The sequence below is a fragment of the Triticum aestivum genome, chromosome 6D (assembly GCF_018294505.1).
Source record: "Triticum aestivum cultivar Chinese Spring chromosome 6D, IWGSC CS RefSeq v2.1, whole genome shotgun sequence".
NCBI classification, from domain to species: Eukaryota; Viridiplantae; Streptophyta; class Magnoliopsida; order Poales; family Poaceae; genus Triticum; species Triticum aestivum.
Window position 1 is genome coordinate 385,310,688 of NC_057811.1, and position 16,104 is coordinate 385,326,791.

At 52.5% G+C, this 16,104-nt stretch overlaps 2 protein-coding genes across 2 annotated transcripts; both read right to left on the reverse strand.

Moving 5' to 3' along the window:
• Positions 1-1,442: 1,442 nt before the first annotated feature.
• Positions 1,443-2,520, reverse strand: LOC123142623 (uncharacterized). Its single transcript, XM_044561454.1, has one exon. It carries the CDS (start codon positions 2,518-2,520, stop codon positions 1,648-1,650), a length of 873 nt encoding a protein of 290 aa, XP_044417389.1. The 3' UTR covers positions 1,443-1,647.
• Positions 2,521-3,359: 839 nt separating this feature from the next.
• Positions 3,360-8,543, reverse strand: LOC123145268 (probable L-type lectin-domain containing receptor kinase S.5). The gene is made up of 2 exons (XM_044564638.1): positions 7,082-8,543; positions 3,360-4,653 (listed from the first exon to the last, which is right to left on the reverse strand). Exons 1-2 carry the CDS (start codon positions 8,433-8,435, stop codon positions 3,782-3,784), a joined length of 2,226 nt encoding a protein of 741 aa, XP_044420573.1. The 5' UTR covers positions 8,436-8,543; the 3' UTR covers positions 3,360-3,781.
• Between the last annotated feature and the right edge of the window lie 7,561 nt (positions 8,544-16,104).

The following is a 16,104-nucleotide window of genomic DNA, read 5'->3' on the forward strand; positions in this document are numbered from 1 at the left end:
GCGGCCAAGGGGAGGAGAGGGGGGCGCCACTAGGGTGGGCCTTAAGGCCCATCTGGACCTAGGGTTTGCCCCCTCCCACTCTCCCATGCGCCTTGGGCCTTGGTGGGGGGGGGGGGGGGCGCACCAGCCCACCTGGGGCTGGTCCCCCCCCCCACACTTGGCTCACGCAGCCTTCTGGGGCTGGTGGCCCCACTTGGTGGACCCCCGTGACCCTCCCGGTGGTCCCGGTACATTACCGATATCACCCGAAACTTTTCCGGTGACCAAAACAGGACTTCCCATATATAAATCTTTACCTCCGGACCATTCCGGAACTCCTCGTGACGTCCGGGATCTAATCCGGGACTCCGAACAACATTCGGTAACCACGTACATACTTTCCCTATAACCCTAGCGTCATCGAACCTTAAGTGTGTAGACCCTACGGGTTCGGGAACCATGCAGACATGACCGAGACGTTCTCCGGTCAATAACCAACAGCGGGATCTGGATACCCATGTTGGCTCCCACATGTTCCACGATGATCTCATCGGATGAACCACGATGTTGGGGATTCAATCAATCCCGTATACAATTCCCTTTGTCTATCGGTATGTTACTTGCCCGAGATTCGATCGTCGGTATCCTGATACCTTGTTCAATCTCGTTACCGGCAAGTCTCTTTACTCGTTCCATAACTCACATCATCCCGTGATCAACTCCTTGGTCACATTGTGCACATTATGATGATGTCCTACCGAGTGGGCCCAGAGATACCTCTCTGTTTACACGGAGTGACAAATCCCAGTCTCGATTCGTGCCAACCCAACAGACACTTTCGGAGATACCTGTAGTGCACCTTTATAGCCACCCAGTTACGTTGTGACGTTTGGTACACCCAAAGCATTCCTATGGTATCCGGGAGTTGCACAATCTCATGGTCTAAGGAACTGATACTTGACATTAGAAAAGCTCTGAGCAAACGAACTACACAATCTTGTGCTAGGCTTAGGATTGGGTCTCGTCCATCACATCATTCTCCTAATGATGTGATCCCGTTATCAACGACATCCAATGTCCATGGTCAGGAAACCGTAACCATCTATTGATCAACGAGCTAGTCAACTAGAGGCTTACTAGGGACATGGTGTTGTCTATGTATCCACACTGTATCTGAGTTTCCTATCAATACAATTCTAGCATGGATAATAAACGATTATCATGAACAAGGAAATATAATAATAAGCTATTTATTATTGCCTCTAGGGCATATTTCCAACAGGCGCTCCTCCTCCCTTGATTCCTTCTTATTCATCATGCCGTCCACGCTTGCGATCAAGGCGTTGGTGGCCGCATCTCGCTTGTCCTCCTTCTTGGAGTTGGTCTTCCCCCATGGCCGTGCCGGCTCGCCCTCCCCAAGATCCTCCACGGCGCCCTTCCCCCCATGTGCCTTGAGTGCGGCATATTGTGCCTTGAACTTCTCTTCGTCCTTGATGACCCGATAGCAATGGGAGAGGTTGAAGCACTTGCCATTGTGTTGAACCTTGAATGCCTCGAAAGCTTGAAATGCCTACAAAATGTTTCCATGCAAGCATATGGGCAAGTGATAGCAAATGAAGACATAAAAGGATGATCTTGATGGCACAAAAGAGGGCGGCTTGCTTGCTATCATACCATGTCTTGCACGCCGATGCCGCTTACGGGGCGGGCCTTGACGCTCTCAAGGGTGGCGCAAAACTTGTTGCACTCTTGTTGCATCACCCTCCACCGCTTGGAAATGGAGACCCACCCGCGCGTGCTCACAAATTGGTAAGGTGGAAACTTCTTGCGATCATGAAACTCGCGGTGCACACGAGTCCAAAAGGTCGAATGCTTTTGCTCGGCGCCCGTCTTTGGGTCTTGTCCAATGTCTCGCCAACACTCGCAAATAAGCTTGTCCTCGGCAGCTGTGTACGCCTTCGTGCGCTTGCTCTTGCGCTTTGGCTTAGGACCGGCGGTTTGGTTGGCGAGCTCGTCCTCGAACAAAGACTCCACTTCGATGTCGCACTCGTCCTCTTCCTCTAGCCCATAGTCCTCCGGGAACTCGTGGTCAAAGGGGAAGCCATCCAGGTCGATGCCGACCTGATCACGCATGAAGGCCGCCTGATCGGGATCATAGCCAGCGGCCGGCGTGAATGCCCCGCGACCGTCCTGGCTTTGTGTCTCGTCGGGATCGTAGCCAGCGCCCGGTGCACCATCCTCGAAGATGAGGTTTTGCATGTAGTCCTCGTCGACGGCGGACGGCATTTCCTCGAACAGGTTACGGGCGTCCGGGAGCCCGCCGGCCGGCGTCTGTCGCGCGCGTTTCCTCGTGCCGCCGAACGACGAGCCACCGACCACCGGGGTGGCATTGAGGTCGATGGGCGCGGGCGCGGGCGTGGAAGGCGCGACCACGCTCACGTCGGGTGAGCACTCCCCGGAGAGGCGGGAGGCCTGCGGGTAGACGTGGAAGCCGGGGACCGGGTTGCAAGTCGACGCGCGGGGTGAGTCGGGCAGCACCATCCGAGGAAACGTCGACGAGCCGGTGCTGGCCGCGGCAACGGCGGCTTGGAGGACGCTGTGCTGGCTAGGGTTTACCCCTAGCATGTAGAGCGCCTCCCTCGTTGCCGCGGCGACGCGGGCGTTGGTGAACTCCTGCTGTGCGGCGACGGCGGCGGCGGCCTCATCCCTCGCATCCGTGGCGTGCCTCCGGCCCTTCCTCTTGGCCAACTCCCTTGCCCGCTGTTCGGGCGTCAGCGCCTTCTTCGGCTTGGTCGCGGCGCCGGTCTTGCGCGGGGCACGAGGCTTGCCTTTCCCGGAGGGGGCGACGGCGCCGGACGAGGCGAGGGAGGGGAGGCCGGCAGCGGCGTCGAGGTCGAGGTCGATGGCGTCCTCCATGGCTGGTTGGGGGCAGGAGCGCGCGCGGGCGGGAGCATTTTTTGGGAAAATGGGGGGAATGTTGGTGGCTGCCACCGACCGGCAGGCCTGGGGAAAGGAGTAGGCGCGGGCGTCCGCCTCGTGTCCGCGCAGACGCAAATCCGGCTTAAAATTGGGTCTGGAATGGGTCGCACGCGGACGAAAAACGGACGCGCGTCCGTTTGGATCGTCGCGTTGGGCCGCCACTTTTGTCCGCGCCGATCCAAACAGACGCGGACAGACGAAATGGGTCGCCCCATTGAAGTTGCTCTAACGGTACAAAATCACTGCTTCGCACTGTGGTACAAATATTAGCTCTTCTACCAATTGAAAGCCAGCACGGAGAGCCGGTCACCTCTCATTAGAAACACCGACAAGTCGGCTAGCTATTTACATACGGTCGCAATCGGACACGACGGCAAATGGCAATCAACAATAAGATCAGGTTGAGGTTGTACTAGTACCCACTTTAACCCAGAAATAAACAGTTTTGCTAGAACTCATCTAGATAAAATTTAATTTGGTCTTATTCATCTTTTATAGCCACTGGATGTGATGCTATAAGATGCGTGTATGCTAACGTGGGTTGTATCCGTTCTTGTTTTCCAGGTGAATGAGACTCTCATCTAGATGAGTTCTAGGTACTCCAGAAATAAAAAGCTATAGCTCCCCAATCCAGACACAGCTTGATCACAACTTGGCATGCACACTGATCACTATCTACATCTTATTCGCCACGTCGGTGTCAAGAACTCACCATCGTGAACACACGATCGACTGATTCCTCGTTGATATTGATCCCGCTCGCCGTTGACTGACTCAGTCGTACGTCCTGGCACGGCGGCCGGCAGGCTCGCCGGCGGTCAACTCACGCCGTGGGCATGTCCCTGTCCGTCACGTCGTGCTCCCTGGTCAGGAGGTAGTTCTGCGTCGTCCACCCCGCCGACGAGGCGTAGTACGACGACGATGAGGTCAGCGCCGTGCTGGTCCCGGACACCGGCATCTCCCCGTCGTCGTCCCCGAGCACGACCGGCAGCGCGGGCCACATGAAGGCCGGCTTGGACGCCGGCACGTCCGGCGGCGGCGCGGAGCGCGCCAGGATCTGCACGATGGCGCGCGCCCTCGGCCGCTCCCCGGGGTTCGGGTGGCTGCACGCGAGGCCCAGCAGCAGCAGCCGCTCCGCGTCGCCCTCGTCGAACTCCCCGGGCGCGAGCCGCCGGTCGACGGCCTCGAGGATGCGGCCCCCGCCGGCGCCGTGGAGCTGCCACACGCCCTCCAGCAGCTGGCTGCACCCGGCGGCGTTGCTGCAGGAGATGCGGCGGCCGGAGACGATCTCCAGGATGACGGCGCCGAAGCCGAAGACGTCCGACTCCCGCGTGGCCCGGCCCGTGTGGAAGCACTCCGGCGCGATGTACCCCAGGGTGCCGGGGACGCCGAGCTTGTCGGTGTAGGAGGTCTTGTCGGTCTCGAGCGCGCGGGCGAGGCCGAAGTCGCCGAGCCGCGCGTTGAAGGCGGCGTCCAGCATGATGTTGGACGGCTTGATGTCGCGGTGGATCACCCGCTGGTCGTACTCGTGGTGGAGGTAGTTGAGGGCGGACGCCACGCCGGCGACGATGTTGTAGCGGTGCCCCCAGGTGAGCACCGGGGCCTCCGGCCCGCCGCCGAAGAGGAGCCTGTCCAGGCTGCCGTTGGGCATGAAGTCGTACACCAGCAGCAGCACGCCATCCTGGTGGCACCAACCTGTATTAGAGAAATGTGAACAGTTAATTAGAGAGTTATATACTGTATCTTTTGTGAAGCCACATATCGCTCCCCAGGTCGCTCCCGCGGGCGGCCCGGGAGCGAACCCTAGCCGCCGCCAGCGCAGGCCCCTCCGGCCCTCCTCCCTTCGCCGCCGGCGGCGGACGTCGATGGGCAAGCCCGCGCGGCTCGGCGGCGGCGGGGCCCTTCCCTCCTCCAGCTCGAGCAGGGGCGGCGCGGGCTGTTCGTTCGGGCGGGGACTCGGCGCGGCGCTCGCGCGGGTGCGCGCACCGGCGAGGGTAGCCGTGTTCAGGACGGCGTGGCGAGGGCGCGCAAGGCGCGGTGCGGGCGCGTTCGGTTTCCGGCGGCGTAGACGGTGCAGGGGGCGTGTGACGGATCTGAGGTTGCGCCTCCGGCGGGTGGCGGCCGTGGGAGCGTCGTCGGCAGGCCCCAGGGCTGCGGCCTGGTGGTTTCTGCCCGACGAGTTTGGGCGGGGTTGCGGTCCCCCCTCCTGCCTCCTGGATCTCCGTCACCATCTGGCTGCGTCGGCCTCGGTCTGGGCTCCGGCGACGGCGTGCGTGCGCGTGGCGGCGCTCGGTTCCAGATGCGTGCGTGGCGGTTGTGGTGCGGGCGTCTCGGCGGCGCCCGATCCAGATATGAAGGCCTCCGTCTACTTCAACCAGGGCTGCCTCCGATGGTCCTGCTTTGGGCGGCCTTTGTCGCCGGAGTTGTACCTGTTTGGCGGCTGGAGGTGGGAGGTGGCTCCGGAGAAATCCGAGGCCAGCAGTGCTGGCCACGACGGCGGCGACGCCCGAGAGCGCCGTACCCTTCTTGTAGGCGCCGTCCAGGTGGTCTCCTTCCCCTCTTCCTTCCACCCAGCTCGTATGACGGGCGAAAGCCCAAATCCTTGCCGGATCGAGCGACAGCGGCGCTCCGGGCGTCGTCACCCTCTTGGGGGTGTCGTTCGTGGTGAGCTTGGGGTGGATGTGATGCTTTGGTTGCTTGGCGGCGGTTGGTGGCGTGGTCGGAGTTCGTCTGGTGGCGGTGCGTTGGCGCTCTGCCGCCTATGTGCTCAGCCTCGGAGTCCTTCCACGGTGCTTGGTCTTCAGCAGCCTTGCCGGACTCGGCGGAGCGGTGCTTCATCCTACTCATTGATGGCGGCGTATCTCGGCGGCGTGGCGCAGTGGAGATTCGGCGTTCGATGTGTAACGATGGACTCGCGCAGGAGGACGAAGCTGTCTGGTGTCGTGGTGACGTCGATGGCTGAGTGGCCAGACAAGGTAGAAGCCTCAATATTTGCTCTGAAGACGGACCTGTGGAAGATGGCGGCGACGACACACGAGTGCGTCGGACCGGTTTGTGCCCAGACCCGGTATGTGGCTCGGCTGGGGCTTCCGACTTTTGATGTTAGGCTTAGGTGAGTGGTCTGGGTAGTGGCCCAGCTAGCACCCCTTCATCATTTTGATGTTAGGCTTAGATGAGTGGTCTGGGTATGTGGCCCAGCTAGCACGCCTTCATCATTTGGATAGGAGTAGGGGCATATGTTGCCAAGATGGCGGATTCAGGCATATTGTTGTAATACTTTGTAAGGTCCTCGAGAATAATCAATAAAGTGGCCGCATGCATCTCCCAGAGATGCAGAGGCCGGGGGTCATCCTCCTTTTCTAAAAAAATACTGTATCTTTTGTCCAAGTCAGACATGAGTGCTGCTCACTTTGCCCGGCATACTTTGCAACCATACTACCACCAAACAGTACTTCAGAATGTTTATTAGTTATCCCAAAGCCAGTAAAGCATCAAGTACTGTAGACGGGTCAAACATTGCATCGTCAAATTGGCATCCGGGCATTTTGTCATATGCATTGCTTGCAGTTCAATCATGATCCCAAGTCCCAAACCATATCATATTAGCAACAAACCTTCACTAGCTAGTCACTGATATTTGGGTGCCAACTCCAACTGGAGCCGTCAGCTTGAAATCTATACCAGCAGTACTAAATTCTTGGTAAGGTAAGCAATTGCGGGTTTATTATAGTTGTTTTGTTAAATTAAACCATCAGTATCTCGCATCTTTATCCTTTGATGAAACGTAATCTGAAAATGCCCGTACTTTTGTCTATCCATAGACGGCGTTTGACATTTCCGACTTACATGAGCAGCTCATTTTTCACGCGACCAATTTTTTTTTTGGCATAATCAAAAGTTCACTTTCATGTGCTAGCCCTTTTGGCAACGTCTTTTTAGTCTACTTTTATCAGCACTATTGCAAAAAATAACTAGACGTTTCCGTACAAAAAATCTAGGCATATCCTATGATGTACTCCTACGAATTCCCTGCAGAATCTCTGAATCAAGCACTCTAAAACAGAGCAGTGATGAACGGAAATCTTTGATTGAGAGATGAGCAGAGAAAGAAACAATTCCTTACCGAGGAGCTTGACGAGATTGCGGTGGCGGAGGAGGTTGATGATGCTGAGCTCGGCGAGGAAGTCCTCCTGCCCCTTGGTGTTGGCCCCGGAGAACTGCTTCACGGCGACCTCCATGCTCTGGCCGTGCTCCCCGACCACGGTGGCGCGGTACACCACGCCGTACCCGCCCTGCCCCAGCTTCATCTTCTCGTCGAAGTTGCCCGTCCCTTTCCTCAGCTCCTTGTAGTCGAACTCCTTGGGCACCCCGGGGATGCTCGCGAAGTTGATGGTGCTCCGGACAATCGAGCTCGAGTCGTCCCCGATCCTCCCCCGCCTTTTCTTGATGTACAGGCCGGCGAACAGCCCGAGCGCCAGGGCGAAGGCGCACGGCACGCCGATGGCCAGCCCGAGCTTCCAGCCGGAGAGCGGCTGCTTGCCGGGGCTGCTGCCGTCGGGGAGAAGCTCCACCGTCATGTCCCAACTGTGCAAGCAGTTGAGCTGGTACAGCACGCCGGTGGACGCCGAGAAGCCGAAGTATGCCGTCTTGCCGAGGAGGACCTTCGAGAGGTCCAGCGGCGCGTCGAGCACGGGAGTGCCCGGCCTGCTGCCGTTCTTGGCCATGTACACCCACACGTGCCTCGCCGTGCCGTTGTACTCGATCCAGACCATGTGGCTGCCGTCGTCGTTGGTGTTGTTGGTCGCGAGGTCGATGCCGAAGGGGGTGAGGGAGGCGGCGACCTTGGACCGGACGCCGTTCACGTCGAGGCCGACGTGGTTGTCGTCGGGGTCGTAGGACTGCTTCACCGTGTCCAGCTCCACGGCGGCGAACCCGTTGGCGGCGCTACCGTCGGTGGACGCGTTGGTGAGGCCAAGGTAGCCGCCGTGGCTTCCGGGGGGCGGTGGGGCGCCGCCATCGGACGCGATGAGGAACGCGAACCCTTCGCCCTTGACGGACGGGGTCGCGCGGAAGAGGTTGACCTTGAACACGGTGGAGAAGGAGGCGACGCGCCGGCCGTCGGCGCTGGTGTTGGACGCGTTGGAGGCCCAGAGCACGTAGGCTCTGGGGTACATGACCCGGCCGGTCTGGTTGATGAGGAACTTCTCCGGGTCGTTTCTGGTGTCCGGCGTGATCTGCAGGGCGTTCCCGTTGACGGTGGCGTTGCCCAGCACGGTGAGGTTGCCGGGGAGCTGCCGCAGCGAGTTGCCGAAGGAGGGGAAGGAGAAGGTGCTGAACTCGCTGCCGTTGCGGATGCTGGTGAAGGCGGTGGCCTGGGCGCGGGCGGCGGGGAGGAGCGAGCATGCGGAGATGGCGTAGAGCAGGAGGAGGACGGCGAGGCCGGTGGCGGCGCGTTGACCGCGGCGGGAAGGCGCCATGGGTTTGGGTCGTCACGCTCACGCTTCGCTTTCTCAGGGGAAGAACCGGAGAGGTGAGGGGAGATGGCCAGAGCAGACCAGGTGGTGGAGAAATGGAGGGAGTCGTGGTGTGCATGCATCTGTACAAATAGAGGTTTTCGGGTTGGTAGGTCTTCACTCGTCAGTCGTGAGTACCTGGATCGGACTGCCGCCTCCGTTTTGTTCCTTGTGTGTTGGTGTACTCATGCACACTTGCTGTTTTGCGATTTTGTTTCTTTCAATAAAGGGTCTTTTCATCACTGAACTTAATGAAGCATGGTTTCTTTGGCGTATCTATATCCATATTTGTATCTATACTCTTTATCTCTATCTATATCTCTACTCTACTACTCTCTGTCCTTATCTTTATCTCTACCTACTTAAAACATACGTAAGGTTCCTTTTCGGCAGAATTCTTCATCAACCGCTTCCTCCCCTCTCATTACGCCCCTCCATCGGGTTTTTTCGTCCAGCCGGTTTTATTGTTCCACCATGCCTTTTGTCCGTTGTTTCATCATAATTTACCTACCTTTGACGTCAATTTCACGTATCACCGCAATTTATTTACCTTTGTATCAATTTCATAATTGACGTACCATGCATGGCCCAACCTATCAAACTATGAGGGCGCCAACGCCAAACTTTTGATTTTGATAAGTAAATCACAGGCATGATTTGATAAATATTTGTTTACACAATCATATTAATATAGACAGGTAAATCATAGGCTAACATAATTGAATATTTATAACCTGCTGCAACACACATGACAATTATCTAGTACTACCAATATATGAATACTCCCCACCCAATCAAGAAACGAGACGAGACCGTTCCGAACCTCCTCCCGCCCGGCCCCATGTCCCCCCCCCCCCCCCCCCCCCCCCCCCGCGGGCGGCCCGGGCGCAAGAACCCTAGCCGCCGCCCCCAGACCCCATCCTCCTTCCCTCCCGCCGGGCAGGTGGCGGCGGGATCTTCCCTCGCCTCCCTGGAGCAAGGCCGCGGGGCCGGTGCGTCGGGCGGGGCGCGCTGGCAGGCGGCGGTTAGGTAGATACCGTATCATGTAATTAATATATTCCCTAATATCAACATGTGTTGCACATATGCTTTTAGTAGTAGAACAAAAAGAGTTCAAGACACCCAACCTTTGAAAATCAATGATGTACACCGGCACAACAAATGCTCACAATCGCTCATGTTGATTAAAGACATTCTTGGCCGCTTGCTCCATATGAACACACTTCACCATAAGCTGGTGTCGATACTTCAGACAATTTCGACACCAGACCCGACATCCCTAGCTTGCCAGGGACAATGCATCAAATCATGGACGCCTGCAAAAGTTGGTGTTTGGGTGTGGGTGCGGGAGCTGGATCGCCGGTGCTAAAGGAGAGGTGATGATTATGTGGATGGCAGGAGCGGGGGCTCCCGGAGGAGACAGCTCGGGCAGACCAGGAAGCTGAGGCGGCGCGACAACAAACATACGGTTAGGCCGGTGTAAGAGGTCAGGTCGATGTGTTGGGGCGACACGGGGAAGAAGAAGGCTACGTGGCAGGAGGAACGGGAGTGGCGGAAAGGGATTCAATATGAACTCAAGCATAGGTGCTCCCATAACCTTGCCTTGTCATTTTTATTTACTCTCCTGTTCCACACCCCTACTATGAATGGGAAATGAGGCGAGAGAGGTTTTCTTTCGGCTGGTTCAGATCTCGTAAAACCAAGATATTCCAAGCAAAGTTTGCGGGTCTTAATTATTTTTTTGGCAAGGAACAAGAAGACTAAATCCGTCCCTGAAACGAATCCTGCGTAAAGCACACACGAAAACGAAAGCTTTTTGTATAGAAACGGAAGGAAGGAAAGGCGAACGAGTACCGACAGTCAAGTGGCCATTCATTATCTTGGCGTTTAAGAACTGGATCCGGGTTAGTAGATTAAGATGCTGTGCTGTGCTGGTGTGGCCTCAGCGACGTCTTTGTTCCCATGCAGACCATATGGGCCAGTAGTTCTTTATTCCCGTTCTAATCCCACGGTCAAACTTTGAATCCACGGCGATCGCCCCGTGCCTTGCGCCTTCCTCCCATCCTCGGTCAAATCCTTGTGCAGTGCTCTCTCCCTCTCTCTTTTCTCAAATCTCCTCCATGGCGACACGGTCGAGCAAGCAACGGAATACGCGTCGCTACATTCTGCACTACGTACTTACATGCCCAGAGAGATGATGCAACGGAGCGGTGCCGATCCTGTCGCCGTCGTGTGCGCGTTCCGTTCGGATGACCAGACCAGACCGAAGGTGGTTAACTCTTCTTCTTGTGTAAAACAAGGGGTAGCTCCTTTCTCTGACGCCGCCAAGTGTAGATAGCTTCTGATGACTGAGTTCTGAATTCTGATGCGTGACGGATTCATTGCCTGATGGCCGAGGAAGCCTGGTTCTCCCGACGCTTCTGCGGTGCCTGCGGGCACGAGCGAGAGTTTTCTTGCGGCTCTTTGGTTAGTGTGGGCTGCCGATCGATCCCTGCGTCAGCGAACCGCATTTGAAATTGCAAAACTGACGTAGTTGCTCATGACGTTTGTTCCTTGCTCCTGAGCTTTCGCGCCGTTGTTCTATATAGTGACAACAGTAGTATGGGAAAGTGTGTACTACGTGCGTTTGCTCTGAAGCTTGCCATGGCTGTGCAAGTTCCGGCATGATCATCTCTGAAAAGACTTTTGGAGGATTTCTTTTCCTGCGATGGTCGTTTGATTCGTATGATTGAAATCGTTATGATTTTTTTCTTAGGATTCATTTGTATTACATTTTGGAGCAAAATTTTCCTCCACTCAAACCTCTTTGTTGGGTTTCTTTGTTTTTCTTGTGCTATCAAACATTCTTCCAAATCCTGGAGGGTACAAGAGGACATAACACTCTACTCCTGCGTTTTCCTATTTCCGCATTTTCAGAATGCTACTAATCAAAGAGGTCCTAAACTCAATGGCATGTTCAGCTTGTTCTGAAAGCGGGCTTGATATCTGTGGAGAACATGCATGCACCTGCTGCTTTGGTCGGCAACAAGATACTCCTCGACAAGAGGGAGTGAGCAAAGTTCAAGAGCATAAACAGAGTGGCAGCCTTATGATATTTCGGATTACCCTTCCGTCATGGAAGGCGCCAGCGTGAGCTTCAGGAGGAGTATTCATTCTGATCCCCTGATACAGTTAGGTTCTCTCCGGAATTACTCCTATGCCAATCCCTGCAAGACAGCAACTGAAGAATTTATAAACCTATCAACTGTGTATTAACAATTCAGTGACAGCTACCGTGCGGCATTTCCCAAAATTTGAATAACAAAATTTGGTGACAGCTCAGACTCACGTAGGTTGGTTTAACTGGTCAACTTATGCCATCACCCTTGAAGCCCTCTGCATATTGAGTTCTCTTTTCTTTTCTCAAGGGACTCAAAGTCTTGCACAGCCAATTGACAGTATTGAATGATTAATGGCTAACCATCAACAGCCAACATGTGTCCTCTATTCTGGTAAGATAAGCAGCAGCTTTCCCTGTGGACAGCAAACTATTTGTCTCGGTTTGCAACCCAACCATATTTTAGCATATTACCGTTAATTAAATGATCAACTAACATTAGATGCTTCGATGACTTGCCATCAAGCTGCTCCCTATCTGCTCAGATTTAGCCGAATTCGCCAACTTCGGCACTATAACAATTGAAAAAAGCATATACCCGAGTCCACCTTATGTTTCTGCGAAATTTGGGTATGAACTATCAAGAACTGTGACAACCAATTCAACAAGAAGGGCATATGGAATTATCTGGCAGTGTGATTAAACCTGTCAAAGAAGCCAAAACAATAAGCTAGCCAACCTCGCAGTCTTGCTCATCCCCTGGCAAGCTGACACGTCGTAAACATATTTAATCATTTGTTTAGCATACATATTGATTCATTTTCAAGTTTAATCGCGTATTTCCCTGCGTTTCTGTTGAATATTTATTAGACAGATTTCCGTTTTATATTGCTTCTTTGATACTCCAAGAAAGGGCGAATTGTCGCCAATTTTCATAAACACCAACTGCTCTCTGATGAGGTGTGAGTAGTCCACCTTAGACTATGAGTTTGTATTACTAGTAGATGTATACTCATCTCTCTCTTTGTACTCTAATGTCTACTCCCTCCGTTCCTAAATATTTGTCTTTCTAGAGATTTCAAATAATGACTACAAACGGAACAAAATGAGTGAATCTACACTCTAAAATATGTCTATATACATCCGTATGTGGTGACCATTTGAAATCTCTAGAAAGACAAATATTTAGGAATGGAGGGAGTAGATACTATAAGCCACCGAACATGATTACGACCATCTATGTAATTCTTGTTGTGAATCTTTTGATATTTGCTGAACTCAGTGGTATGTTCAAGTTTGTTCTGAAACTGAGGTTTCTATTTAAGGCAAACATGTATTCCGGTCATCGGCGGAGCTTAGTGCATTGCTGGGGGGCTGTGGCGCCCCCAAGATTGGCACATGCATGCTTAATTAATTTGGAGAAAGTGCTTAGATTATGAAGTTTTGTGTGTTTGCCCCCCACCCACCCCCACCCACTAGTCCATATATTCTATTTGGCCCCCCAAGGAACTTGGTCAAGCTCCGCCACTGATTCCGGTTGACAACAAAGGACACCATGGGTTAAATGAAGTAGCAAACACTTCGGAACATAAACAGATTAGGAACCTTTAAAACGAAAATACCCAAATGAACCTTTGGTCTAGGTACACACTAATTGTTAAAAAAAAATCAGAAAATGTCAAACAATTATGTAACTTTTTTGTAACGAATATGGTCTAGTGTTATACTACTCACATGTAAAGTTTCGAAAAGAAATGACTCATGTGGTCCTCTGTGCGAAAAAACAAAACCGTTTATACAAAAGTTAGTATTCAAGTTTTTTGAAGTTGCAATTTTGTTTCTTTGGCCCAGAGGAACACCAAACTCATTTCTTCGCGGAACTTTATATAAGAGTTGAACATTCCACAATGTTCGCCACAAAAAAGTTTGAGAATTACTCCTATTCTAATCCATGCAAGACAGCAACTGAACAATTTAGAAGCCTATCAACTGTGTAATAACAATTCAGTGACAGCTTAGACTCACGTAGATGGGTTTAACCGGTCAACTTATGCCACCTGGCTTGAATACCTGCAGAAGTCCTCTTTAGTTAACAGCAGCTGGCCCGCCCTCTACACATGGAGCTTTTCTTTTCTCAAGGGATTTGAACTTATTTGACGCTGACCGAATAGCCAGTTGACACTAATGAATGATTAATGGTGGTTCACCATCAGTAGCGCTGCATTTTTCCCGTGAGGGATGGGCTACACGCGGGGATGTGCCTTCAGTTTCTGGTAGACTAAGCAGCAGCTTTCCTTGTGAACAGCACACTAGTTGTCTCAGTCTGCAGCCGAATCATATTTTACAGTAGCATATTAACACTAATTAAACGATGAACCAACATTTTTGTTGAGGGGAAATGAATCAACTAATATCCCCCCATCCATATAAGAAACACTTTTTTTTTAAAAGGAGGACGACCCCGGCCTCTGCATCTGGACGATGCATACGGCCATTTTACTAATTATTGACACAAGACCTTAAAGAGTCATACAACAATAAGCCTAAAGCCACCAAACTAAGCAATATCTGTCGCTATCCCTATCCAGTTGATGTAGGGGCGCTAAAAGTCTTGGCCTAATACCAAACAGACCTCGCAGCCAAACCTAACATCTAAGACTTGAGGTCCCAACTAGGACGCCTGCCGGGTATGAGCACCCATCAGTCTGGCGTGCTTCTCAACCAGGACGCCTGCCGGGTATGAGGCCGCCGCAGCCACCTGCCACCAATCCATCTTCAGAGTTGTACTGCTGCATCAACCTTGCCCGATCTAACTGCCGCCGACGCCACCATGACGCGAAACACTTGAGTAGAGACAGGTTTCAATTTTGAAGTTTTGTAGAACCGGAAAAACATTCTATCTTACCCAGATTCAGCCGGGTGAGAACAACTGAAGAAGTACCCCACCTCGAGTCCACCGGGAAGTTGTTGTAGGAACAAAAAAGACAGTCAACAGCTGGGCAGTTCATGTAATGTAGAGATCTAAAAGCTCTTATATTTTTTCACAGAGAAAGTAATGAGGTACTTAGAGCATCTATAGGTGGATATGTCAAATATAGCCAGGTTAAATAGATGGATTGGGGGCTGTTTGGTTGCCACCCTGAGCTCGATTGCCTGGCCGGAGCCCTTGCCTGTAACCTGCCTGAGGTCTGTTTGGTTGGTGTCCTGACAGTTTAGCCTGAGAATTATTGCCTGTGCAAAGTTGCCTGTCTCAGGCCTATGAAATTGGACGCCTGAGCATGGCCGCGTCTCCTCCCTTTTCTGCCTGAGCACCTACAATAAAATACTACTTTGAATGCAACTCAGGCCACTTGACAAGCCAAACACAGCATGTACACCGTACATGTTCAGGCGTGGTTTCAGGTTATCAAGCAAACACTGCCTGTATAGAAGATGTGCCTGATCAGTCAATTTATGATACAACATCAGGCCACACTCAGGCATGAGAAAAACTCAGGCATGCTCCTCAGGGTTGCAACCAAACAGCCCCTTGGCCTCGGGTGGCCCCTTCGTCAGTCCTATGTGACGGGTGCGTCCATATCCGCCTCATGTTTGGGATGGATATTAAGGGCGCCGGTCAGTCTAGATGTTTGAGCCCGTTTAAGGGAACCATCTGGGTCAAAAATCATGACTGGACGGCCCGTCCAGGCATATGAGACGAGTTTGAGACGCTCAGTTGTAGATGCTCTTACTCAACAATTGCCTCACTGTAGGTCATGCTGAGGTGGAATATGATATAAACACGTAACTAGGGATTGTCTCCCTTGCCGATTCCAGTTGAAAAGTCGTGGCACGTGCTACTACTAAACTTACTTCCAAGCAGTAGTTGTCCATTCGCCATCTGACTGATAAAATGAGTTCTGAAAGAGCTGATCGGCAGAATTGTACTTCCTTTGTCCGGAAATATTTATCGTCAAAATGGATATAAATGGATGTATCTAGAATTAAAATACATCTAGATACATCCATTCTTCGAACAAATATTTTCGGACAGAGGGAATACAAGAGAGCAGGGAAGGCTTGGCTACAGGTCGCGGGTGAATAATGTACATCTTTTTTAACACAGTATAATCACAGATACTCACATATACTCATTCATATAAAAGCATACACGCACATCTTATCTCTGTGCTAACCATGTGACGTTGCACTGATGTAAAAGGCACGTAATATGCGGTATGCAGACAGTGTCACGGTTCTAGCATGCAAAAACAAGTATTCATACCTTATACATGTCCCAACTGCTTTTTGGCGGGTGCATTACCTAATGATGTGCGGTTAAATACAAAAAGGTACTCCCTCCGTCCCATAATATAAGAACGTTTTTTACAGGCTAGTGTCAAAAACGTTCTTATATTATGGGACGGAGGGAGTAGACATCATCCTCAACTCGTGTCAAATCAGCGAGTAGCCATGTTGCTCTGTACTTCACCTTAATATTCCGTAGAAAATAAATTAACGAGCGAACAGTTGGGTCCAGTAGTTTTATACTGTATA